The following is a 26,416-nucleotide window of genomic DNA, read 5'->3' on the forward strand; positions in this document are numbered from 1 at the left end:
TCATATTTCTTACTGGCATTAGAAAATCTAGAAAAAAAATATGTACAGAAAAAAACATGATTTCTTTCAAAAGCTTACTTATTTCGGAGTGGAAATAAACTGAGTATATACTGTATCTGAGTGACAATTTGAAGAAATTTCCTTACCAGAAAACTGACACCTATTTGTACCTCTCTAATCAGAACAGTCTTCATGTCCGATCAAGACACTCCCTCCCCCTCCCCCTAAATGACGCCTCGGCCTGTGTGTATTCACCGTCAACATACCTGCACTGCTCTCGCACCTGGTGTCAGGTATTTACCTTGAATTCTACCTGATTCCAATGAAATGCATCTACTTATTTTCGAGATTCTATTCATAATTTGAATGAACAACACTTAATAGAAATTAAAGATTTCATTCTAAAAAAATTGGATAATTGTACAATTTATGGATTTTTAAAAAAAAACCCATCCAGGTTTAAATTATAAAACAAAATTTATATGAATGAATTTAATGAAATAAAGTCCCTACACTACTTCGGTTGTTTTATTTCATTTGTATAATGTATATATTATGTTTATATAACTTAGTATTTAAAAGAAACTTTAAAAAAAAAAAAATACTGTGCTTATGCTACATGAACCTCCGGATCATCGGGTTTTCTGTGTAAAAAAAAAAAAATAATTCTCGATTAAATTTTATTGACTGAAGAAGAGGGTAACTAGTTCTAAAATTCTAAACTACGAAATTCACCACGCATTCTGTTTCTTCGATATTAAAAGCAGGTATTTAAAAAAAATGAAACGAAATCGTCTGCTTCAGCCATAATTACGCAAGACGAGTAAATTTATCCAACTTCAACATCAACACCCCCACCCTCGCCCGGCGAATATGCCTCATATGGGATTAAGAGTATCATAATTAACAAGATTCTAATTAATTTGCCCATATAGACCTATATTTTTTTTTTTTTTTTTTTTGGGGGGGGGGGAGTTAATGCAAAGTTTAATAGCAATAATTTATAATTATTAAGTCCGAAATGTATCATTTCACTTTGTTGACATTCATTTATTTATTTTCTGATTCTTATGTATTTTTAACAAAAGAGAATGTGATCATTTAATATTAATTAATTGATATGAGGTTTTAAGTATCTGATATATAAATGTCCACATATATGACAGCTTAGGATACATGTAGTTGTAGCAGATACAAATTCTGTTGACTGAAAATATCTATACATGTAACACGGACACATTAACAGTGGAAGTTTATTTCATTTTGGGGGATCTACAAAGAAATGTTTGAACAAGCAAACAAAAAGTCATGTATAATTTACATGTATTGATGAAGAGCGCTATTATATTAGCATTTATTTAGTTTTCTACTCTGAAAATTAGTTTTCTTTGGGGGGGGGGGGGGGGTAATAGCTGATGATAGATCTATAATGACAAGTTTATTAATTTTGTTAAATCCGATTTCTTCGACCCTTTCTTTCGACCGGTCTCCTACAGTGTAATTTTATTCACAAGATTTTTATATTTAATTGCAATTTTTGGACACATCGCAGACTTTGAACATCAGACATTGCATACAAATATTTAATATTTTGCATTTAATTCTTCCGTGAAAATACTCAGTATTTGTTGATAAATTTATTAGGTACTGTATATATTCCTTGTATTAATAATAAATCTATTAATAAAGTTTCATAAATTTATTGTATCTATGAAAAACAACACTTGTCTACGGAATTTTTATCAACCATCATGTTAAAATCTCTGTATAATTAAACGATTCATAATTCGAATTTAATGAGAATTTCAACATTTACACAAATAATCGAAAAATTTCCACCATTATGTAGAAATAATAAAAATTAATCGCAGTCTGCATTTAACTACAATCCACTAAATTATTGACAAAAAATAAATAAACAGGTTTTGAAGATCAAGCATAGTGACTTAAACAACATGTTTTATCATAATACTTTAAATATATTTTATCATTTAGATTTGCAGCTTTGCAAGTATTTAAAATTAACATACTGCAGTATATCAAAAAAGAAATCTATTCGTCTTGTGGAAAAAACGTTCCGCATTTTGAAACAATCTTATCAGGTTTTGCGTTTATCCTATCGTGAAGATCGTTTATCAGGCCTATCGTATTTTGCATTTATCGTGTTTTGCGTTTATCCTATCGTACGTGTATCCTATCGAATCGTGCGTTTATCCTATTGCATCGTGCGTGTATCCTATCTATTCTATCGTACCGTGTATCCTGTAAAGAATAACGTTGCGGGTACTGTACCACTTATTTCCTTAACATGTATCATGTCATGCTGTTGCTGACTACAAAGTTCTAAGACATTTAATGATTCAATTTTTGAATACTATATTCATTTTATATTGTGTAACATAAGACGCACATACCACTGATTTCATCACCATATATCAACCATGAAGTATCCAAACATTTTGCAACTTTGAGTGTAAAAGGAAAAACATACAGATGATCCACTATTATCATAGTTTTCTTGAACTTCGAAAGATGGCTAAAAGCTATTTTGTTTGTATCACGTTTCCATATTTTGAAATGAGGTGAGATAATAACAGATGATTTACTTTTGGAAAAGTTTTTTTTTGAACGTCGAAAAAAAAAAATATATATATATATAATTTCCTAAAAGCTATTGTATAATCTTGTTTATAGTTCAGAATGAGGTGAGATGGTAACAGAATAGGTCTCTTCACGAAAACCAGCTGTCTCCTAAGAAAGAAATAAAAGTTAATTTTTCAGTAGATCGTAAAGAAAGGTTATTGTAATCGATATAGAATCTACCATATAGTTGCCATACTTTGAGAGAAGGATTTTTTTCACAAAATCTCTTCAATAAGACGAATGTACTCCATGTATCATATCGGTTATTGCCGAGTACAAAATTAATTCTAAGGCACTCTACTGATCCAGCTTTCGAATAACTGCCTTCATTTTTATTATGTATAACATGGGATGGACATACCACTGACTTCATCACCATGTATCTACTAGTTTGAATATGACAAGAAACCCATACAGATGATCCACTTTTTTTAGTTTTCTTGAACTTCGAAAGATAGCTAAAAGCTATTTTTTAAATCATGATTACATTTCAAAATGAGGTGAAAAATAACATGTTCCACTTTGGGAATAGTTTTCTATTTAAAATTTGCTGAAAGCAATTTTATAATCTTATTATAGTTAACAGTGAATTCAAATAACGCGTTTTCGAGAATGCACTTTAGTAAAAACATCAAGTCAGATGTGTCAGGAGAAGGAATGTCTGAATGCATGCTGCAGTTTAAATTCGATAGTGCTTCTTCTAAACAGAGAATACAAGAGAACTGAGATTTACCCCATTATTAATGAATCCTTAGTTTTAAACAGAGTCATAACGTTACATAAAACCAAGAAAACAAAGGAAATACCTATTGTTCTAATTACAAAGTATGACCCAGGAATCAAAGGTCTGAAATCCAAATTATTAAAATACTGGTCATCAGTTTTAAAAGATGAAACATGCGAAGAAATCTTCAAACAAAAGCAATGATTGCATATGCTAATCATAAAAATATTGGTGATTTCCTTACAAAAGCTATTTTGGAACAATTATGGTTGGATCCCTGATGAAGCAGGACCGTGATTTTGATGTTTAATACACCAATACAATATCAAAACGCTGAAACACTTTGCTGTCATAATAATACAGTCAATAATTAATTACTCGTTCAAAACGATGTCAGTATGAAATAAAAATAAGAAAAGTCGCAGCACTGTGTCGGGTCCTCTAATTTGACAATTGCGTGGCTGATGGGTGTTGCCTAAATGCACAGGTCACTGTGACCTACTTTTCAGTTGACGTTTTTCAAGGACCCAAGATGCATATCAACTTAGAAAGTTTTATGATCCAAAAGATCATCGAGTATGCCTCTTAAACCTTTTGAAATCGAATGCCTGCAAAGTTAAAAAAATAGGTCACTGTGACCTACTTTTAAATAAATATTTTTATGGCCCCAAGGTGATTCTAAACCTCTCAGTATTCAAATTATTGACCTTTGATGTTTTGAAAAAGATAAGCCATAAAATTCAAAAAGTAGGTCAAAGTGACCCAATATTTAATTAACGTACTCCGAGGACCAAATTGCATCAATTGACAAAGTTTGATGATCATAGGCCTTAAACTGTTCAAAATATGTCTTTAAATCATTTTGAAAAAGAATGGCTGCAAAATTTAAAAAGTGTGTCACTGTGACCTAATTTGAGTCAACAAAATTTGATATGAGGTCCTTAGATGCATCAACTGAAAAGATTTGGTGATCATAGTCTTTATAGTAAGCAAAATATCAACATTTTAATAAAACGTAATTTTTGGTCAACTTTGAAGTTACCTTGAGACCACGCCCTTTGCCCCAGGGCAATTCCCCGTGCAAATTTTAATCTACAACATAACATAATAATTTTTTGTAAGTTTGGTGATAATCTGCCCAGTGGTTCTTAACAAGAAGATTTTTAGCCACCAGTACTTTTGGTTTTATTTACTTAATTTTCTCCCCTTGTATAAGGGTCACAACCCCAGTTTTAGTAATAACGGGAGCCCTTGGACCAAGGATATCCTGTGACAAATTTGACAATAATTGGCCAAGGGGTTCTTGAGTTATGGTCCATATTCTAAAAAAAAATACACTTACCACAGAAATGGCCATAGCATTAGCTCTTTGAGCCTTTGTCTCAGAAGAGCCAAAAAGTGGGAAAAACTAGAAATATGTTGATAGGACATGAATGCCCAGCCCAGGGTATGCAACATGAAAATTTGTATAAGTGTATGGAATTTGATGAGAATATCTTGAATAGTTTCTTTAAAATTGAAATCTAAAAAGTTGGTTATAGATGATAAATTCTCGCCAAATTATGTATGAGTGCATAAGCTTACATAAATATATCTTAAATGATTTTTTTTTAACTAAGCAAAATGCAAATTTGAGAAAAAGGAGGTCAAGGTCACAAGAAAGTTCAAGGTCACACAATTTTGATGCAGTTTAATAGTTCTCACAAATTCGTATCAGCATATTAAATTTGATAAAATAATTTTGAACCGTTTCTTTTAAACTGAGTAAAACACAAATTGAGAAAAGTAAGGTCAAGGTCAAAATGAAAAGTCAAGGTCAAAAATGGTGATGCAGTTGACGCGGCCTCGGTCAGGTCAGGTCACCTCGTTTTGAATAACTTACATCAGTATGTATCAGCATATGAAGTTTGACACTAATTTAAGACAAGAGGCCCAGGGGCCACATCATTCACCTGAGCACTCTGGCTAGGAAAAAGCAGAAATCACTCGAGTCTTGAAAAGTTTTGATATATAAGTGGTTCGGGGAAGGGGGGGGGGGTTAATTTGAACTTGAATCTATACTTCAAAGGGATGCTTTTGAATTAATATGACAAATAATGTCTATGCTGTTCTTAGGAAGACAATTTTTATTGATATATTATTTGTATTCCTTTGTATAACTATGATCCCCTGTTATGGCCCCTCTATTCTCCTGGGGGGGGGGGGGGGTCATGATTTGAACAAAATTTGAATCTACATTACCTGAGGATGCTTGCATTTAAATATGACTAATTATTGCTTTGCTGTTCTTCAGAAGAAGATTTTAAAAGGCTTGCTTTTTCCTATGTATTCCTATGTAAAACTTTGATCGCCCATTGTGGCCCCACCCTACCCCTGGGGGGTCATGATTTGAACAAACTTGAATCTACACTTCCTGAGGATGCACCCATAAAAAAAAAACCAATCATGGCTTTGCTGTTCTTGAGAAAAAGATTTTTACAAATTTTTCCTATGTATTTTATGTAAAACTTTGATCACCCATTGTGGCTCCACCTTACCCCGGGGGGGGGGGGGGGGGGGGGTCATGATTGGAACAAACTTGAACCTGCACTACTTGAGGATGCTTCCATGTAAATATGACCAATCATGGCTTTGTTGTTCTTGTGAAAAAGATTTTTACAGATTTTTCCTATGTATTCTTATTTAAAACTTGGATCGCCCATTGTGGCTCCACCCTACCCCCGGGGGTCATGATTGGAACAAACTTGAATCTACACTACCTGAGGATGCTTCCATATAAATATGACCAATCATAGCTTTGCTGTTCTTGAGAAGAAGATCTTTGAAGAATTTTCCTATGTATTCCTATGTAAAACTTTGATTGTCCATTGTGGCCCCATGGGGGTCATGATTTGAACAAACTTGAATCTAAACTATCTGACAATAATTCCACATGAATTTCATCTTTCCTGTCCCACTGGTTCTTGAGAAGAAGATTTTTAAATGATGCCATTAATTTTTTGTTATTTCATAATTATCTCCCCTTGGAGGAGGGTGTGGCCCTTCATTTGAACAAACTTGAATCCCCTCACCAAAGGAAACTTTGTGCCAAGTTTAATTGAAATTGGCCCAGTAGTTCTGGAGAAGAAGATGAAAATGTGAAAAGATTACGACAACGCCAACGACGACGACAGACAACGGACAAATTTCGATCAGAAAAGCTCACTTGAGCCTTTCGCTCAGGTGAGCTAAAAAAAAAGAACACCTGTAAAATTAGCCAATAATGATGAACACCTTCATCTGGTGAATAATGAGTATACAAATTTTCAGACAAATCCATGCAATAGTCTCCGAGAACAGGTGCGGACAAAAACTCGATTTGGCCTTTGGAAATAAGCTTACTTTTGGGGAAATGGAATCTTGCTGACTCCCTCATTGATATACTTTAACTGTATAAAAAGGCCTTAAAACAAATTCTAAGAGTTTAGTTTACAAAGAATGTATTTTGAAATAATAATCATAGTACATTTTAAATACATAAAAATAGAGGTATAAATTAGTCATGAACTCAGTATATTCAAACAATAAATGAAAATGAATATAACATATCATTTCCATGCAAAAAATTCCATACAATAAAAGTATAAAAATATATGAAATTTCATGAAAAAAAAAGCATTTCATTTCCGTTAATTTTTCTAACTAGAGATCAATGACAATCAATAATAAATGTAATGATAAGTATATAAAGTATATTGACAATAAAAATAAATATGCCCTCTGGTTTCCAAATCCTTATTTGCTAACAAGTATACAATTAAATTTTCTGTATCTCAGTGAACAAGAATAATGCATTTTTTAAACAATATAACATATATTTTTCTCATCATTCATTTCATATCTAATGCATAACATGTATAATAATATTAAAATTTCTAAATACTATAAGTCTGACAACAATAGAGACCAGGGTTAATTATCAAGGGAAAAAAAGACAATTAATTGCATACAACCAGGGATCTATATACTAAATAGTTAGTTTATAGGTCCATGATTAAACTCTTCATTACCTTTGATTTAAGTTACTTCTTTATAAAAGTACATGTACCTTAGACATTTGCAAATTATACTCTATACCAACATCCTACAATGACTGTGTCTGTGTTAAACAGGTCTCGAAAATTTTCCTATACTGAAGTCAAGAACAACTGAGAATGGCGTTAAATACTCTGTAAATATAATATTTTTATGACCAATCAAAAAAAAAAAAAACAAAACAAAACCAAAAAAAAAAAAAAAAAAAACCAAAATAAAAAAAAAAAAAAATTTTACACATCCACAAACACACATGAATGAAACAATAAGAAAACATAGTAATGCTTCTCCAAAAATAAGATTTGTTGATACAAAGTTTCTGGAAAGTTCAAAGGAACAGTACGGGAAAATTATGTGTAGATATTTCTCATATATTTCATGAACAAACTTGAAATAGATTCCTGTAAGCAATCTAGAAGCAAGTATTTAAAACTGAATAAGGTACTCTTTTTCCACAAATACGTTATAGGATATTTATAACCTTAAAAATAAAGATCCTGAATGAAATCCTTATGCAAAACAACAAACAAACTGCACATTAAAGCTCATAATTGCAGAACTATGTGTCATGCTTTACCTTTCCATCATTAATAAAAGCCTTTCAAATTCTTTACCATTTACTTATTTTGACAGTAAAGGGAAAAAAATGACCTTCACATCATAAACCTTCTAAAACATGTAAAATTATGTTTGCTTTCTGAATAACCACACTTATACCATGTATTATAAAATATTCAAAGTTAAAGACATTTCATTAAAGCTGACATATCAAGAAAAGTCTTAACAAGTTCAAGTCGTCCTTTCTTTGACAAAATATTGCATTTTTCACTGTATTTAACAGTAGCACAGTCTTGTTTAGGAAGTCGTCCCTTTCTGACACATTCCAAATACTTCTCATCTGTTGCAAATGCTACAACTGTTATCTGTAAATAGTTATATGTATATGTTAAAAAAAATGTTAAACAAATGATGACCATACAAATTTTTCCCCACCTTTTAAGTGGCTTATAATAGCATTTTGCACTTATTTGTGGAAATTGAACTATTTACTACTTACTTCTGTTGCTTGGACAATAAGACCAAATATTCCAGTGGGTCCAAACAAAGAATACTGCAGAACTGAGAGTATTTCTCCAACATGTTGGCCTTTTAATTTACTGTCCACATGCTGAATTGGGTTTTGTACCTTCGTGACCTTTCTCAACTTCCTCTGAGTTTCTGAATCAATTTCTTTGCTATAGAACTTTTTCACCTACAAAAGTATGCCAGATTTTCAAAATGTATTAATACAAAAGGCCTTTGGACCACAATGCCCACCTGAGTTTCTTAGGCCTATCCTTTTCTTCAATGAAAATAAATTAGGAAAAAAATTTTATTCAAATAAAAAATTCTTATCCCATATTGTTTCCCAAAACTAGCCACAAAGGGTTATGACATACCTTAGTTTGAATCAACACATCCTTAATAATAATAATACTTTTTAGAGAGGGTAACCCGATTAGTGCAAAGCACTAGTCTTCCTCGGGGCCCTCTATGCATGTATACTAAATTATGAATGCAAAAGTACTGAAGTTAATGGGTTTTTATCACATATCTAAATTTCTTAAAAATGATGCAATATTATATTCTTGAACCATATAATTATCATTTAATTATTAAAAAATTTTGAAAAGGGTTGTAATCAGGGGATAAACGTCCGTGATATAGGGTTCTCAAACTAAAAATTTCCACTAGAATTAGATAGGGGTCACATGGTACTGAAATGTCATAGGTGTCAATAGTTAATTAGAACTCGTAAAGCTTATTGTAAGAAAACATGAAATGGATTTTTAAGTTAAATAACTGGGCTACACACCATGACTGGAAGAAATTTACACATCGACATTAATCCTTTGACTATGTATGGTAAATTTTTTATGTAAGAATATCTACCAAAGAGAAATGACCAAGAGAATATGCTGACAAAATGAGAGGAGAGCGAAGAAGCCGCTTACAACTCTGAATATCTAACAAGTTGCTATAGTTCCTAAAGTATTATAAAAATGCATAAATGATTATAACCAGAAGTCACTGATGAGACTGTAGCTCTACTGGTCTGTACGTATAACAAAGGAAAAGTAGCACTTGGATTCGAAACTTTGCAACATGCAACAATAAATAGAATGTAGTCTACTTCTGTGCCAAGTTATATTGAAATCAAATGAAAACTGTTGGAGGAGTAGCGTTTTAAAATATTTCACAGAAATTTCTATTTTTAGTAAAATACCAGGTGCACATCTTCATATGGTAAATAATAAGAGTACAAATTTTCATACAAATCTATGCTATAGTCTCTGGGAACAGATCCGGACAAAACCATATAATAAAAATGAAAAAACACCTGTAAAATGCAAAAAAATTATCCAATTATGATGAAAATACCAGGTGCATACCTTCATATGGTGAATAATAAGTGTACAAATTTTCAGACAAATCCTTGCAACAGTTTCCAAGAAATGGTCCGGACAAAATTTCATCCATAGACAGACGGTCATGCCGATTCCAATATACCCCCTAAACTTCATTTGTGGGGGTATAACTAAAGGAGGAGTAACATTTTAAAGGAATTTCACAGAAATTTCTATTTTTAGTAGCCATGGCAACACTGTTCATCGAAATCAAAAAAACCGATGCATTAAATTATGTATCTTAGTGTAGTCTACTTGTATGCCAAGTTATATTAAAATTAGACCAAAACTGTAGGAGGAGTAGTGTTTTAAAGAAATTTCACAGAAATTTCTATTTTTAGTAACGATGGCAACACTGTTCATCGAAATAAAAAACGATGCACTAAATTTTGTATCTTAGTGTAGTCCACTTGTGTGCCAAGTTATATTAAAATCAGATCAAAACTGTAGGAGGAGTAGCGTATTAAATGAATTTCACAGATATTTCTATTTTTAGTAACCATGGCAACACCGTTCATCGAAATTAAAACCGATGCACTAAATTATGTATGAAAGTGCAGTCTATTTGAGTGCCAAGTTATATTGAAATCAGACCAAAAATGTAAGAGGAGTAGCATTTCAAATGAATTTCACAGAAATTTCTATTTTTAGTGACCATGGCAACACCGTTAATCAAAATCAAAAACCGATGCACAATATTATGTATCTTAGTGTAGTTCACTTGTGTGCCACGTTATATTGAAATCAGACTAAAACTGTAAGGAGTAGCATTTTGAAAAATTGTTTACAGACAGACAGACAGATGGCCGGATGACGGACACCTTACTATTGCATAAGCTCTTCTGGCCCCGGGATCATGAAACATCTTAAGCTTAAGTCAAAATCTTTATTTTATACTAAAATATTGTAGAAGTCAAGCAGACCAACATTAAAATGTTTTTCAATATTGCTTCACTAAAGTGTTGTTTTCTGCAAATTTAGAGATTAATTCAATAATTAATAAATATTTTACAGGCAATTGAAAATCTGACTTAAGTCTAAGTCTGTTTCATGATCCTGAAGGCTGGTCTCTGACCAGTAGAGCTAAAAATGGGAAGGTTAAAATTTTTCTTCATTTTGTTAAAACAAAATAAACAAGAGATGTTTGTTAAAGACTTATGCCCCCCCCCCCCCAATAATTGGAATTTTTCTAAGTCCAGGGGGTATAACTTTGTAAAAAAAAAAAATAGCTTGATCATACCCAAAACAGAATTTGACCTAGATATTCTTATGATAAATCTGTATACCAAATTTTCATTTCAGTGTGTGCAACCTCTGCGAAGAAAATGAACGAATTTTTTTTTCTAAGTCCAAGGGGCATAACTCTGTCAAAAACTGCTCGATTGAACCACAGAATTTGACCTAGATATTCTTATGATTAATCTGTTTACCAAATTTCATTTCAGTATGTGCAACCTCTGCGAAGAAAAATGAACAGAAACTACATATAATTGAAATTTTTCTAAGTCCAAGGGGCATAACCCTGTACAAAAATTGCTCGATCGTACCCAAAACAAAACCTGACCTAGATATTCTTATGATAAATCTGTATACCAAATTTCATTTCAGTAAGTGCAACCTCTGCGAAGAAAATGAATGGCAACTGTTGGTGGACTGACAGACAGATGAACAGCCAGACACACTGACCGACAGCAGCAAAGCAATATGTCCTCCCTTATTCGAAGGGGGGGGGGGGGAATAATAAATCCTGTATATCCTCTAACTGTTTCAGCAGCGAATATAATGTACTAGAAATGACACTTCCTTAGCTGTACGCCAAAATGTAATTCACAACATAGATACTGCACGACTTTTAAAATGCAAGTTGGTAATTTTTTTCGTTTTGAAAAGTACCATTTCCTTAAAATATTTTATATTACAGAAAAAAATCATGATCGGGCATAAACTGTTGTTCTGAATGGAGACAAAGCTCTTGCAATTGCAGAAAAGGCCCCCTTTTCACTTCCCGGCCAAGTCCATGGCATGAAAAAAAAAGATATTTCTAAAACCTTTCTTGTGCACATTTGTGCATCCAAACATTCCAAAATATACCTATCTGTCAAGTATCCAATATTATGTATCTATCTTCTAATAGGTTTAATAGACGCAACAAATGAGCTGTTTTATAAACACAATAAGTACTTCGCTGGACCAGGATTGATACCAGCTGTGACATCAAGAGCATTGGTGCATAACATCAGTGATCAAAATATGAATATTGAGAAATTTAAATTTTGAATCACTGAAACATCAAAATTATTTATTTTCAAGCAAAAAATTCTAAATGGATGATTTTTTTAGCATGTAAACTTTGCCATATATAAAAAAAAAATAATAAAAATTGAGACGTGATAAAATTCCTTAACTTAGATTTTCTTCCATATCATAAAGCTACATTTCGTCTTATCAATATTCAACACCATTAGATTTCTGGAACTCACACAAATTAGCATTTCAATACAATGCACATTATTATGACACGTATACATGTAAAGTTGCATAATCAGCAAAATTAATCCTACAAGAATTCCTTGATCCATAGCTTGTAACCAATAGTCTGTTAGTTTTGTAAATGCTGTTTGACAGGAATGAAACTGTCAAAAACCAGATTGTGATTTACACAGAAGATCAAAGTTAAGGAGGTATTCTTCTCATATTTGCAGTATTTAAAAATCAATAAAATTTTCACAGAATCAAGAAGACAATATCACTAAGTGATGGTATCAGTTAGATTAAATTTGACCCGTTTTATATTAGAGGCAAGGTCAGGTCAAGGTCATTACCTTTTCCCTGGACATAAAGAATAAAAAATTACTGTTGCAAATCATGCGATGCCTAATTTTATTTCAATAGATTAAATGTTTTTCTTTTTGCATATAGAGATATTACCATATAGGGTCTATAAGATGATATTACCAAACTGACATAATTTAACTAAAATGGATATTGGCTAATCCAAATTTTCTCTATTTTTCTTAAAGTTTAAAGATATTTTAGTTATTTTTATATGCTTCCTATATTTAAATTTTTCTTATTTTCACATATGATAAAGTTATCATATAAAGATACAAAATGATATAAAAACAAAAAGTTTTGATCATTTACTTCGAGAGAAAAAACACTTTTTATGGATTTTTGGCTCAAATCTGTACTTAGATTGGAAGCTTTTAAAAGCTAACATACATGTAATTTGGTGTTTGTTTGGAAAATTATATTTATCTGATAGATTTTAAAACTTTAGTCCCTTGTTATTAATTTTACTTGCATTTAAAAAATTCTTCAAGTCTTTGTGTAAAAATTATAACTATATTCATTGTTCTAATAATAATTTTGAGAAGCTTTAGAAAAGAAGATATTTTCATACACCACCATTCCGCCAAAAATATAATCCCTGCTAGCTTTCAAACTCAGTTTACCATTTCTATTTAAAGTTGTACAATTGTGGTGAGAAAAAAAATATGATCTTTCAAATCTCTTACATCTAAATATATGAAACATATAGGTATATACGCTTTGAAATATTTCATCTTGTCAGAAGCTAGACAAGAACCCCTCCTTAATGGTAAAATCCCGTAATCATTTGGCTATGTGATTTTCAATTAATTTGAACAATGTTGGAAAAATTTATATAGGTCTGTAGTTCCCTGGATCAGCATGAATGTTTACCATTCTTAAATGTAGGAGTGACTTTTGCTCTCTTTAAATGTGAAGAAAATATATCATTAATGATGCTAGCATTTGTAAGATGTGTAATGGATTTGCATATGACGTTAGCTGAAAGTTTTCATTCCCAAGTTTTGATTTTGTAAAGTTGTTTAATAATTCAGAATCAAAATTTTGCATTGAAATATCTGACAATAACTTACTGGGTACTTCTGTAAAGTGTTTGTTAAAGATAAATCAACTATTTCCTGTAAATTTTCAAAATCCAAACCATTCTGAGTGATATGGGTTATTGTAAATTTTTGGAGTCGAAAGACGCCAAATGGTTTGAATAACCCTGCATTTCTTTAGGACGAGCTTTCTTCATTGGCTGATTTGTAATAAGATGTTTTGGCTTGACCAAAAAAAAAAAATGGAATCCCTCTCTCTCCACTTAATTTGTCTGTTTATACAGATATACAAAACTAAAAAAATTACTTAAATGTCAATTTCTAAAATTTAAATCTATAACAATAAATTGAATGCCTCTTTGTATAATCTTGATAATGTATGATATTTATGTTCCCCAAACAAAGTTTGGGAACACATTGTTTTTACTCTATTTCTTCTTCTTCTTCTTTTTTTTAACTTTCTTCTCCGGTACTTTTTTGTCTGGGAGTGTTTTCATAGAACCACTCATCCGATTGACATGAAACCTTTTTAGGGTTAATAGGCATGTTGTGTGTTCGGAATGAAAGTCATTTATAAATAGTCAAATATGAAGGTCAAGTATAAAAGTTGCGGCTTCATCAAGTATACAAGTATACGGGGTATCAGTCATTTCACTCATTGCACGCGTGCACGTGCATGCATGTGTGTGTGCGTGCAATGAGTGAAATGATTGATATACTTGATGAAGTCGTAACTTTTATATTTCTTGATGAATTGCTTTGAAACTCGGAATATAAAGATACATTAGACAAGATGACATGGTCAAATTAGCGTGAACTCACGTGCATGCACGTGCGCTCTTCTCTGATTGGCTGATACAAAAAATCTCAATTATTTCTTTGTTTTTTGACAAAATACTATATATTATAAGGTGCTTCAACATGTTATTTAGGAAATCTCTTGAATACATGCGCATGCAGGTGTGCTGCAATCTGACTGGCTGAAACTTTAAATGTCTATAACTCCCTTTGAATGGCTTATACTTAAAGGGTTACATCTCTCTTATTTTTTAAATGAAATTCTTTGATATCTAACACAAATGTTTATATTGTAAGACACTATAAGAAAACATATGTGAAAACTGTAGAAAACGTGTGCAAGCACATGTGCTGAAATTTGATTGGCTAATACCCATATGGCTATATTGGAGTATAGTTTTCCAATAAAATACCCTACAAAATAAAGTGTCTATCTATATTACAAAAGTATTGCCTAATTTGATGAAGCTTGTAGGGAATGGGGCATCATAAGGAATTGGGGATCCTTTTGGGGAACATCTGTAACGGTTCCTGTTACAATTAGCACTAGTTTATAATGCGATATATTGAGATTCTTTAACAAGTCTATCAAAAATGTCTTATAGACCAATTAATGCATGAATTTTATAAAAACTAATTTCTTTAAAACACATTTGTCTCACCCTCATTACAATTAAACTTTGAATTCAAACTTTAAAAGACTGTAAAATCAACATGTTAAAAGAAAGTTGTCTATGTATTTTGTAATATTTATTTAAGATGTCCATCTCCTTAATGATTATATCATGAATGATCAATTTTAATTCAAAACAGTGAAAGTATAACTATTGGTGATTGATATTCTCAACTCGTCACAAAATTATAAGAAAATCTGCCTGTCTGATACGTATTGGAAGTTATTTTTTGATAAGATACATTCTTGAATATTGATTCTTATTGATATACATGTATTGATACAGCCCTAATAATCACGGGGAAGTGTCTAAAGATACATGTAAAAGTCTGCTCAATAAATCATCATTATAGAAATGTCACATAAATATACATGTATTATTGCATTAAAATATTAGAATATGAGTGTATTTATGCAATACATCCACAGACCTTTGTATAATATTTATAATTGTGATATTTTTTTAATTATTTTTCATGGAATTGCCTTGGTACAGAAATACATGTATGGTTGTTACAACCATCTATATCTATAAATTAATAAATTTTGCAAATAAATTCCGAAAGGCCTGCACTAGGATTCATACTTTCTCCACTAAGAATACACTAGCTATAAGGTGATGTCCGTAAACTATATTCAGATTTCACTTGCATAATAATTATCTTAAATTTAATTAAAAGTCTACTTTCATTTTCAGTAAACAGCCTTGAAATTAAAAAATCGATAGTACGGTGGTGGTTCCGGTTTTTGGACCTAAGTTACTGGCATTTTTAAATGAAATTGACAACATGCAAGTGTTTAATTATTTCATAAAACGTCTTTAATGAATTATTCATTCAAATCTTGATTTAAGTGAATAAAAAAAAATAAGTTGTGATTACTGATTAAAAAAAATGTACAAATCCTTTCCATTTATGTCTGATCTCACTCTTGACTGAAAGTTCTAGAATGTCAGATTGCATCGAACTCGATGTTAAAAAGAAAACTGAGGCATGAAAATAATGGTACAGCAATTGATAACACTCTTGAGTTATGAATATATCTATATATTGAAAGTAAGTTGTGCTAATAAATTTACAAATAAAATGTTCATATTTACAAGTTACAACTAAAAGCGTCATGGCAACAAACTCAAAGTACAATCTTTATTTAAAGTAATAAATCTGCTGAGAGAAAACAACAATTAATGACTATGTTGATTTGTTTAAATATATTAAGTAAAAGTGGTGCCCATAATTTTTCACATCTACACTATCTGAAAAAATATTTAATCAGGTCACAGTTACCTACTTTTCAGTCGGCATACTCCAAGCACCCAAGATGCACCAACCAACAAAGTTTGATGACTCTAAGCAAATTAGTACCCCAAAATATTTAAATATAGCTATAAAATTCCAAAAGTAGGTCAGAGTGACCTACATTTAAGTAGACATACTCTGTGGATCCAAGATGCATCAACTGATAAAAGTTTGGTAATTCAAAGCCAATTAGTGCCTGAAATATGTAAAAGATTAGCCAAAAAATTTCAAAAGTACGTCACGGTGACCTACTTTTCAGTCAACTTACTCCGAAGACTCAAGATGCATCAACTGACAAAGTTTGATGATTCTAAGCCAATTAATACCCAAAAATATTTAAATATAGCCATAAAATTTCAAAAGTAGGTCACAGTGAAGTACTTTTCAGTTGACATTTTTTGAGGACCCAAGATGAATCAACTTACGATCGAAGGCCTAAAAATGTCCAAAATATGAATCTAAAATGAAACCAAATGCCTGCAAAGTTCAAAAAGTAGGTCACTGTGACCTACTTTTTAATAAATATGTTTTATGGCCCCAAGATGCATCATCTTACAAGATTTAATGATTCTAAACCTCTCAGTATTCGATTTTAATGACCATAAATGTTTCGTAAAAGATTAGCCATAAAATCCCAAAAGTAGGTCAAGGTGACCTACTTTTTAGTTGACTTACTCTGAGGACTCAAGATGCATCAATTGACAAAGTTTGATGATCACAGGCCTTTTAAAATTGTTCAAAATATGCCTCTAAATCATTTTGAAAAATTTAAAAAGTAGTTCACTGTGACCTACTTTTGAGTCAACATGATATGAGGTCCTGAGATGCATCAACTGACAAGATTTGATGATCCTAGTCCTTATAGTAAGCAAAATATCAACATTTTCATAAATTTAATTTTTGGCCAACTTTGAAGTGACCTTGAGACCATGACCTTTGCCCCAGGGTGATGCCTTAAAACAATTTTTAATCTACAACATATCCTCGTCCTTTTACGTAAGTTTGTTGATAATCTGCCTAGTGGTTCTTGAGAAGATTTTTTTTTGGCAACCAGTACTTTTGGTTTTATTTACCTAATTATCTCCCCTTGTTTAAGGGTCACAACCCTAGTTTCAGTACAAACAGGAGCCCATGGGCCAAGGATACACTGTAACAAATTTGACAATAATTGGCCAAGGGATTCTTGAGTTATGGCCCATATTCTAAAATGTTTACACACACTGCACAAATGTCCATGCATTAGCTCTTTGAGTCTTTGGCTCAGAAGAGCTAAAAAAGCGGAAGAATCATGCCAAAATCAGAAGGGTAAGCAGGTCTGCATATTTCATGTTAAATTCTAGCTTAATTTATGCTAAACAAGTTTTAAGAATCTAAAATACCTCAACAACTGCAAGAACTGAATTCTTTCTGCGAGGATTGATGACTAAAGCATCAGGAACTGATGAAGTCTCTGTCCCACTAACATCAAAAGTGTATCGTCCAACATTTGGCACTCCTCTAAAAACATGATCTCAATATATATAAAGCATATAAAGACAGGTTTACTTTGTAAATGATTAAAAAGGAACAACTTTTGATTCAGAATATCTGTAATGTTTGAGAAAACAAGATATGTCAAGGTTACATGAATGCCCCCACTGACCTGCATGTTTTTTTTTTATACCCGCACTTTTTAAAAGAAAGTTCAGGTATATTGTTGTTAATCATGTCCGTCCGTCCCTTGGTCCGTCTGTCACACTTTCTTCTTCCTCAAACCCCTCTTACATTTTATGCAGTAGCCTAATCATCTTTTAAGCGATGGTTGGTGGTGTCCTGTAGATGTGCAATAAGGTTTCGGAATTTTCAATTTCACCCTCGGGGTCAAACGGGGTCGAAAAATGACGTTATTTATGCAAAAAGACCCTGGTTCCCTGAACTCCTGTTACATTTTATACAGTAGCCTAATCATCTTTTGGGAGATGGTTGATGGTGTCCTGTGGATGTGCAATAAGGTTTCGGAATTTTCAATTTCACCCTCGGGGTCAAATGGGGGTCGAAAAATGACGATTTTTATGCAAAAAGCCCCTGGTTCCTAGAAATCTTCTTACATTTTGCAACTTAGCCTAAACATCTTTTGGGAGATGGTTGGTGGTGTCATGTAGATGTGCAATAAGGTTTCGGAATTTTCATTTTCTCCCTGGGGGTCAAATGGGGGTTGAAAATGACGTTTTTTATGCAAAAAGCCCCTGGTTCCCTGAACTCCTTTTACATTTTACACAGTAGCCAAAGGTACTATTTAGCTTAGAATCATCACAATATGAAATATCTGTAAAATGCTTTTAAATTGTAATTTTTCCTGTTGCATTTTTTAAAATCATTTTACAAGCTATCATTTTAAGTAAAGGAAAACAAAGTTGTAAATACTGACTATAACTGGTATGAAAATATTTTGTTGTGAAAACTACTTTCTGGCGTTTCTAAAGAGCAAAGACAGGGAAACTACAGTAATGTTGTGATTGAGCACGTGGCAAACCATGTGTAAATGTAAAAACTTCCTTTAGCAAACCCATTAAACAAAAGTTCAACTAGATGCTGTCGTGAGACAGTAATACCCACACTAAGGTGTTTGCCTCTAAATGCACACTCCTTCATATTGGGCTTACCAAGGAAAAAGTCAAAATAATTAGAACTATAATTTACACAGTAAATGTATTCGTCAATTCAAGCATAAAATGCTCAGGTGACCATGTGACATATGAGCCTCTTATAGGTATTTCCTTTACTTAAGGAAGCGATTGCAAGGCGTCACGTGATCGACTCATATGAGGTTTAAAAAAAGAAAGTTTACGGTAACCATTTCCAGAATAAGGGGCGTGATATGATTGCGCCAATGACAAAAAGTCCTTGTGGCAATATCTCATGAACAGAGAAAGAATAGGACGTGAGTGTTGGGGAGTGTCGACGTAGTTTTTTTCATCTATGTGTTTTGTTTTGACACGTCTAGCTTTTGTGTATATGGTTCTGAACATTGAAAACTATTTCATTAATAAATTGAATTTGTATCTGGATCTTTATGTCCTCTTGTTTTAATTAATTAAAATATTAGAATTTTCTATTGGATCTACACCAACGTATATATTCATTTCCTAGAAGCTTCAGACGGTGTAATTTTCTCAGTAATTAATGAAAATGGATGAACAGATGGACGAATGCAATTTTGTTATATAACTTTACGTTATAGACTAGTTTGAGGTTGCATGCTGGACATGAACATCTATTTCTAAATATTGCAAAGGGAATTTGTTTTCCTCTATAAGATCTTTTCTAGCATTTTCAACACTTACCTTGGCCATGTAAACATTAAATCATCGGCGCATATATTGTGTAAATATTTTGTTGTAAAATGTTTTATGTGTCGTATTTTGTCAAAAAATTAAAACTGAACACTTATTCTGACAGAAAAGAAAAGTTCCTTTTTGCAAGTTTTCACAATTCTAGCAAAAAATAATTTTTGAAATAATCTTTTTTGAAAATTCACGAGGACATGAACAAACACGCTTCATGCCAGCATATGTTATGAAGCGCATCAGCACGAAGCGACGCAAATTTATGTCATTCAACAATTATTTTTGAAACTCAAGTTTCTAGTTTTGACGTCAAGTGTGGAATTATGACGTCACAATGGAGATATTCTTGCTCCCTCATGTTCCCATGTACCTTGTTCATGAGAAGATGATGCGAAGAATATGATGGAAAAAATTTGCAAATGTAAATATTAAATAGCAAATCACTATTTTTTGCAAAATAAGATATTAGGATTTTTATATATTTATTGCAGATACAAGTTCAATGAAATAACCCCTATTCATTCAATATGTTCAGACAGGTGTCTACCCCCCCCCCTTTCCAGGTCACAGTGCAGAGACCTCGATGTTTGTTCAGCGCATGAACAATTTGCCCCTTGAACCACTGTGTACTGGTTTAGAATATATATATTTATATTGATATAATAACGGAATGAATGTTTTGGAGACGGGAAAATAAAAAAAAAAACCAAATGTTGTTATTTTTTTGAGTACAAAATTTTATTTTTTTTTACTTTTGTTATTCTGATTTACATATAAAATGAGCAACAAACGCAAGATTTACAGGAAAAAAAGTATTTATTGATCTAAACATATTTTTTTTTCTTTAGTCTTTTAAGGATACACCAAAGGCTTTTTTCAAGATTTTCAACAATTTTGAGATTTTTGGCTAAGAAAAAGAAGTTAATCACTGCTTTATAATGCATGTAAAATTCTTGGTAATTATGAAATGGTTTTCTAATTATTTAACAATAATGAAACATAAACACTACCACATGTGAATGTTCCGTTATTGAAGCTTCTGATTTGATCTGTGACTGCCTGCTCATGAAAGACGCAATAAATCACTGTGACCACTTGGGGAATTCTTCACTAGCCACAAAGAGATTATCAGTAATTAAACTACAGGGACTCTAGATTTAGAGAAGGAGATCTAACAGATCACTGATGACCATAAAATAGGAGGTGGAGCTTAGCTCTTGCCATTTTGCCGGGAAATCTTTCTGATTCAGAATTGAACCTATTTTACTTAATTAAAAGCATCTAAATACAGAAAAGAACCTCCCATTCTTGTGAATATGCATAGGAAATATGGCTAAGTGACAGGTATCCAAAGCTGAATCTCCAAGGTGTCATATATTCCTAGCTTTGGCAGATTTTGTTGTGTAATGGGTTTTTGCCCTCTACTGTAAAGTAAGATCAGACAGTTTGTGGTATTATTTCAAAGGATTCAGCTCCCTCATTTATTGACCAATTTCTCTGAAAATTGGATGGGCTTCTTCTCAAATGTGTGTTCACAAAACCGTATCTCAGATTTTTGATATCTAGCTTAGTTTTGGAATTATTGAGGGAAATGTTAAATTAGGCTAATAAATTGGTAACATTGAAGGGCAAATGGCTGTAACTTTTGAATTAGAAGATTTATCAAAAATCTGAGATACAGTTTTTAAGTTCAATCTTTAATCTACCTTGAGGCAAAATGACCACTTTGAGGGGTTAAATACAAAAAAGTTGATTTATAAAATATTTAAGCACTAAAATTTACATTAATATTTAAATAATTTTTAAATAAGTTATTAATTAAAGTTTAAATTAGGATAATTAAATAGTAAATTTAACAAGCTTTCAAATGATATATACTTTTATTATGTTATCTTTGATAATGAAAGAATTACATGCAAATTAAATTCTAGTGTTTGGAAACCTTTGGTGTATCCTTAACAGACTATACATATTTAAGGTTCAGCAGCAAATCATAATACAAAAATTTATGAAATCTTATTAAATTCTAGGAGGGGGGGGGGGGAGGGTATTGAATTGCATGTAGCTTCAAAATGAATGTGATGACCTTACTTCATATTTTAATCATAAGTCACTTATGATAATTTGTACAAAATATATTAGTTTTTGGAAAATTCATTGGGTAATTTTTTGTCAGGACGTTGAGAACTGCTCTTGAGGTGAAAATATTACTGCAAATTTACAATGAATACTCCCCAAAGCAGCGGTGGCATTACTTCATCTATCAATATTTTTCCATACAATTTTTATTTTCATTGAATATAAAGCATATTATTTAATATCTAGTGGAATTTCTTTTATTTTGTTTCAATTTTGATACCTGTATGGGATATATAAATTTTCACCTCATAATTATCAAAATATTAAAAACCTGCGGTTAGCATGACAACCATATCATCCTTATAACCCTGATGACCATGGTTGAAATTTTCATATCATGATACCATTAAGTTAAACGTAAGGCAAATTATATGTAAAAATGAGAAATATTCATTGAGCGGATTTTTTTCACGGAGCCTTGCAATCACTTCCTTAATTCATTACCAGTCTGAAATAACAGAATTTAATTAATTATGTAAATTAGGTATTGATAAAAGGGGAGATTTAAATTTTTGGCCCATAATTTGAACTTTTTAAACTTATTTTCTCAACAACAAATAATATTATTTTAGTACAAAGCGTTTTTGATTAATTTATCAAAATGTGCAAACTTTTTTTTTTAGTATTTGTTTAAGCATAAACCTCCTTGAAAAGCCATACCCAATTGTGTACCCCCCCCCCCCCCCCCCCACACACACAAATTGCCTGTTTTTGGAAATAGGCCTAGATAGCAAAGCTATGTTAAAACATCGTTTGTTATGATAATTTAAAATTTGTTCTTGTACTGTACATGTATGTGAACACCTTTTTGAAAATTTCTACATCACATTGGGCTTGTGTCACCCTACTAGTACTAGTTTTACCATTATCATTTTCACATTGCACATGGTGCAGTATGGTGTACACGACATTACATGTATGTCAGTAGAAATTAATTCATTTTGTGTTTTAATTGGATTATATTTCATGAAGTTGACAGGACCTATGACAGTCAAGTACAAGTTTAAGTACAGATTGGGGTAAAATAACCGAAATGCAAATGGTTAGGTAAAAGGATCAAAGATCATCGGATGCCACTATAGTCGAATTTCACATTCTGAAGAGTTATCTCCCGTTGTCGACATTACATTCAGTTACAGGCACAGATCCAGGAATTTTTTCTGGGAAAAAAAACAAACAAACAAACAAAATAAAAACAATGATGGTGGGGTCTATGTTTTTAAAGGGGGGGGGGGGGGGCATCCAAATTCATTTTTTATTTCCTTCTGTAAATCAGTATATAGCACAGGTACTTGTTTCTGTAATAAATGTTTGACCCATAGTATAATATTATACTGTGGGTCAAAAATTTATTACAGAAACAAGTGCCTGTGGTTTATAGTCCTATTTAAGTAACTCTGCAAATTCCAAGGGGGGGGGGGGGTCCAAACTCCCTAGCCACTACATGTCCCTGAAAGAACAAATGATCATGTGACTCCAAAATAGTATTAAACTTTTCCATTTGACTATACATAATTTTGTTTCTTGTGTTATTATGTTATGTACATCTAATGGTTTAAGGTTATGAACCCCTGGAGGTCATCCCCACTCTCTTAATGAACTGGAAATGTTCAAAATATGACTACATCAAATTAAATAAAAGTGCATAATGATAAGATTGCTTGACATTTCATTCATGAATTTGGGTCTACCCATGTACTTTCCTAGAATTAGGAATGAAAATCATTCAAAGAGATGGACCATTAAACTATTTGTATATATTCACATTTTTTTATGTCAAAACAAAGTATTAGTTACATAAACAAACATGGGTCTGGGAAGAAGAAGGGGCGAGGGGAAGGAGTTATCTCTTTACGTCATAATTGTTGAAAACTCCTAAAATGAATGTTAATCTCAAATCCGACTTGTACGTCTTCATTATTTTTAAGTGGTGAAAGGTGTCTCCATATGAGTGAAAAATTCCCGAGAAGGACATTTAACAACAAACAAACATTTATGACTTAAAAAACACAATATACATGTTTATTAGTCAACGGATATACTTCTAAGGTCATATCTCTAGTTCTCCCTTGAATCAGAAATGAATGATATAAATATTTTAAGAATGATTAAGAGTTGAAAAGGTTGTGCATCTTAAAATTGACTAAGCTCTGTGGTTGAATTAGCTATACCAGTTTAGCTTATTTTGCTACTCAAAGCACCTTGATTAACTATTTTTAATCATACTGTTTTCTGAAATGTGCAGTTTTTTTCAACATGGATACAAGTCATACATTTTCAGCTTCTGAAAACAATGCATGAAAAAAACTGCTTTTCAAATACTGTAACTCTTTCCAAGTACTTGTGATCATAAGTTTTTAGCTCACTTGAGTTTTTCTGATCACATTTTGTCTGTCATCCATCAGACCATCTGTAAACTTTTCACATTTTGTCTTCTTCACTAGAACCACTTGGTCAATTTCAATCAACCTTGCCACAAAGCATCTTTGGGTAAAGGGGATTCAAGTTTGTTCAAATGAAGGGTCACACCCTCTTTCAAGGGGGGAGGGGGGATAATCAAGAATTAGTGAAAATTTGGTGGTATCATTTGAAAAAAGTCTTATCAAGAACCACTGACTGGGCCCAGAAAGTTGAAACTTTCTTTACATAGACTTAGTGTAGATTCAAATTTGTTCAAATTATGACCCACTGGAGTAGGGTTGGGCCACATATGGGGATCCAAAGACTTACATAGAAAAATGCAGGGGATTTTTTTCATCATAAATCTTCTTTCCAAGAACAGAAAGGGCATTATTGTCATCCGTTTTCGTGAAAGGGACCTAGGGGACATTAAATCTCATTTGTCTGTCAGTCTGTCCAGGTCATCATTAAAAATATCTTTGTTTCCCCTAACCCGACCCAAAAATCTCAAGTTGGGTAGGTAGGTAGGTAAATTATTTTTTTTCTGACAGCAGTTTTGAAAATACATTCTTAAAACTTGAATAATATCTTTATATATTAGAAAGAACAACATAAACTGATTTTTAAACCGAATATCATACAAATGAAGCAACATGTATGGTAAATTAATTCACTAATATTTTTCATTTGAACTTGTGAAATATTTCAGGCCAGCGTAATTTTATTGAAATTGAATATTTACAAAAACACAAGATTCGCATATATTCAACCATTGGACATCCGAGTGTATTTTTCAAACCTACTATCATCGTCGAGAACTTACACAGACAAAATGGCGCAGTGATTCTAGTTTTTCGTTTTGGAGTGACGACGTAATTCAGGAGCTTATTCTAAGTCACAGGTCTCGAATAGGGACGTGGAGACTGGTCAGTCGAATAAGACCCTAAAAACGCAGGTCCAGTGTCGCAGTATACATGTAGATTTTGGCACGAAAAAGATCCCTTACTGATGCTTAATGATCAATGACCATAAGTGCCGAGTAAAAGTCTAAATATTTAGTAGCCCTCCACCGGCCCAACAATTTTAAAGGTATTTTGAAGCAAAGAAACAACCTGTTTTCAAGGGCAAAACTAAAAAAAAATACACTGGACATATCAGGAAGCCGGACCATAAGCAAATTTTAAAGATTTCAACACTAATTGGAAAGAGTGTATAAACAATATTTAAATCAACCAAACCATATTTTAAATGATTAAAGTTTCATATATCTAACGTTAAAGTCACGAAGTTAATACCCCATAGATAAAAGGATTGAAGAAACGACATCAGAATTACATGTGTATTTATCAAGATGAAATAATCATACAAAGACATATTTACAACTCCTATGGTCCTATATAGTAAACATAGGTAATCAGAGATTACAGAGCTCACCTCAACGAATGTTGTCTTTAAAGTAAGGCAAAGTCCCACACTAAACTAATAATCTAGGAATCTGCATCCCTAGATGCAACATTTATGCAATTTTGGTCTGATAGGGCTTGCAGTTACTTGGGAATAGACTTATCTGAAAACTTAAAACTAGTCACTCATTCAGAAAATGTAAGTCAAATCCAGCATTCGAAGCAAGTTTTGAGATTGTTCGTCCCTTGATGCATCATCCACGCAAGTTTGGTTCAGATAGGCCTTATAGTTTCTTGGAAATGAGATCTGCTCCAAAAACTTTAACTTGGTCACTCATCCAGAAAATATAGGTCAGATTCAGCATCTGAAGCAAGTCCAGTAGTGTGAATCCTTAGATGTATCATCCATGCAAGTTTAGTCAATATAGGGCTTATAGTTACTTGGAAATGAGATCTGCTCCAAAAACTTTAACCTGGTTACTCATCCGGAAAATGTAGGTCAGATCCAGCATCCGAAGCAAGTCCAGTAGTGTGAATCCTTAGATGTATCATCCATGCAAGTTTGGTCAATATAGGGCTTATAGTTACTTGGAAATGAGATCTACTCCAAAAACCTTAA

General features: G+C 32.3%; 1 protein-coding gene across 1 annotated transcript in view; it reads right to left on the minus strand.

Annotated features, from left to right (window-relative positions):
* Positions 1-7,813: 7,813 nt before the first annotated feature.
* LOC133199833 (uncharacterized) overlaps positions 7,814-26,416 on the minus strand; it is a 43,525-nt gene continuing 24,922 nt past the window's right edge. Inside the window, exons 3-5 of the mRNA XM_061335660.1 lie at positions 17,909-18,026; positions 8,499-8,693; positions 7,814-8,364 (exon numbers count right to left, since the gene is read on the minus strand). Coding sequence (XP_061191644.1) covers positions 8,182-8,364; positions 8,499-8,693; positions 17,909-18,026 — 496 coding nt within the window. The 3' untranslated portion in view covers positions 7,814-8,181. The remainder of the gene's footprint in view (positions 8,365-8,498; positions 8,694-17,908; positions 18,027-26,416) is intronic.

This window comes from Saccostrea echinata, unplaced genomic scaffold (genome assembly GCF_033153115.1).
Source record: "Saccostrea echinata isolate AGI-Se365-2 ecotype Australia unplaced genomic scaffold, CSIRO_AGI_Sech_v1 ptg000036l, whole genome shotgun sequence".
NCBI classification, from domain to species: domain Eukaryota; kingdom Metazoa; phylum Mollusca; class Bivalvia; order Ostreida; family Ostreidae; genus Saccostrea; species Saccostrea echinata.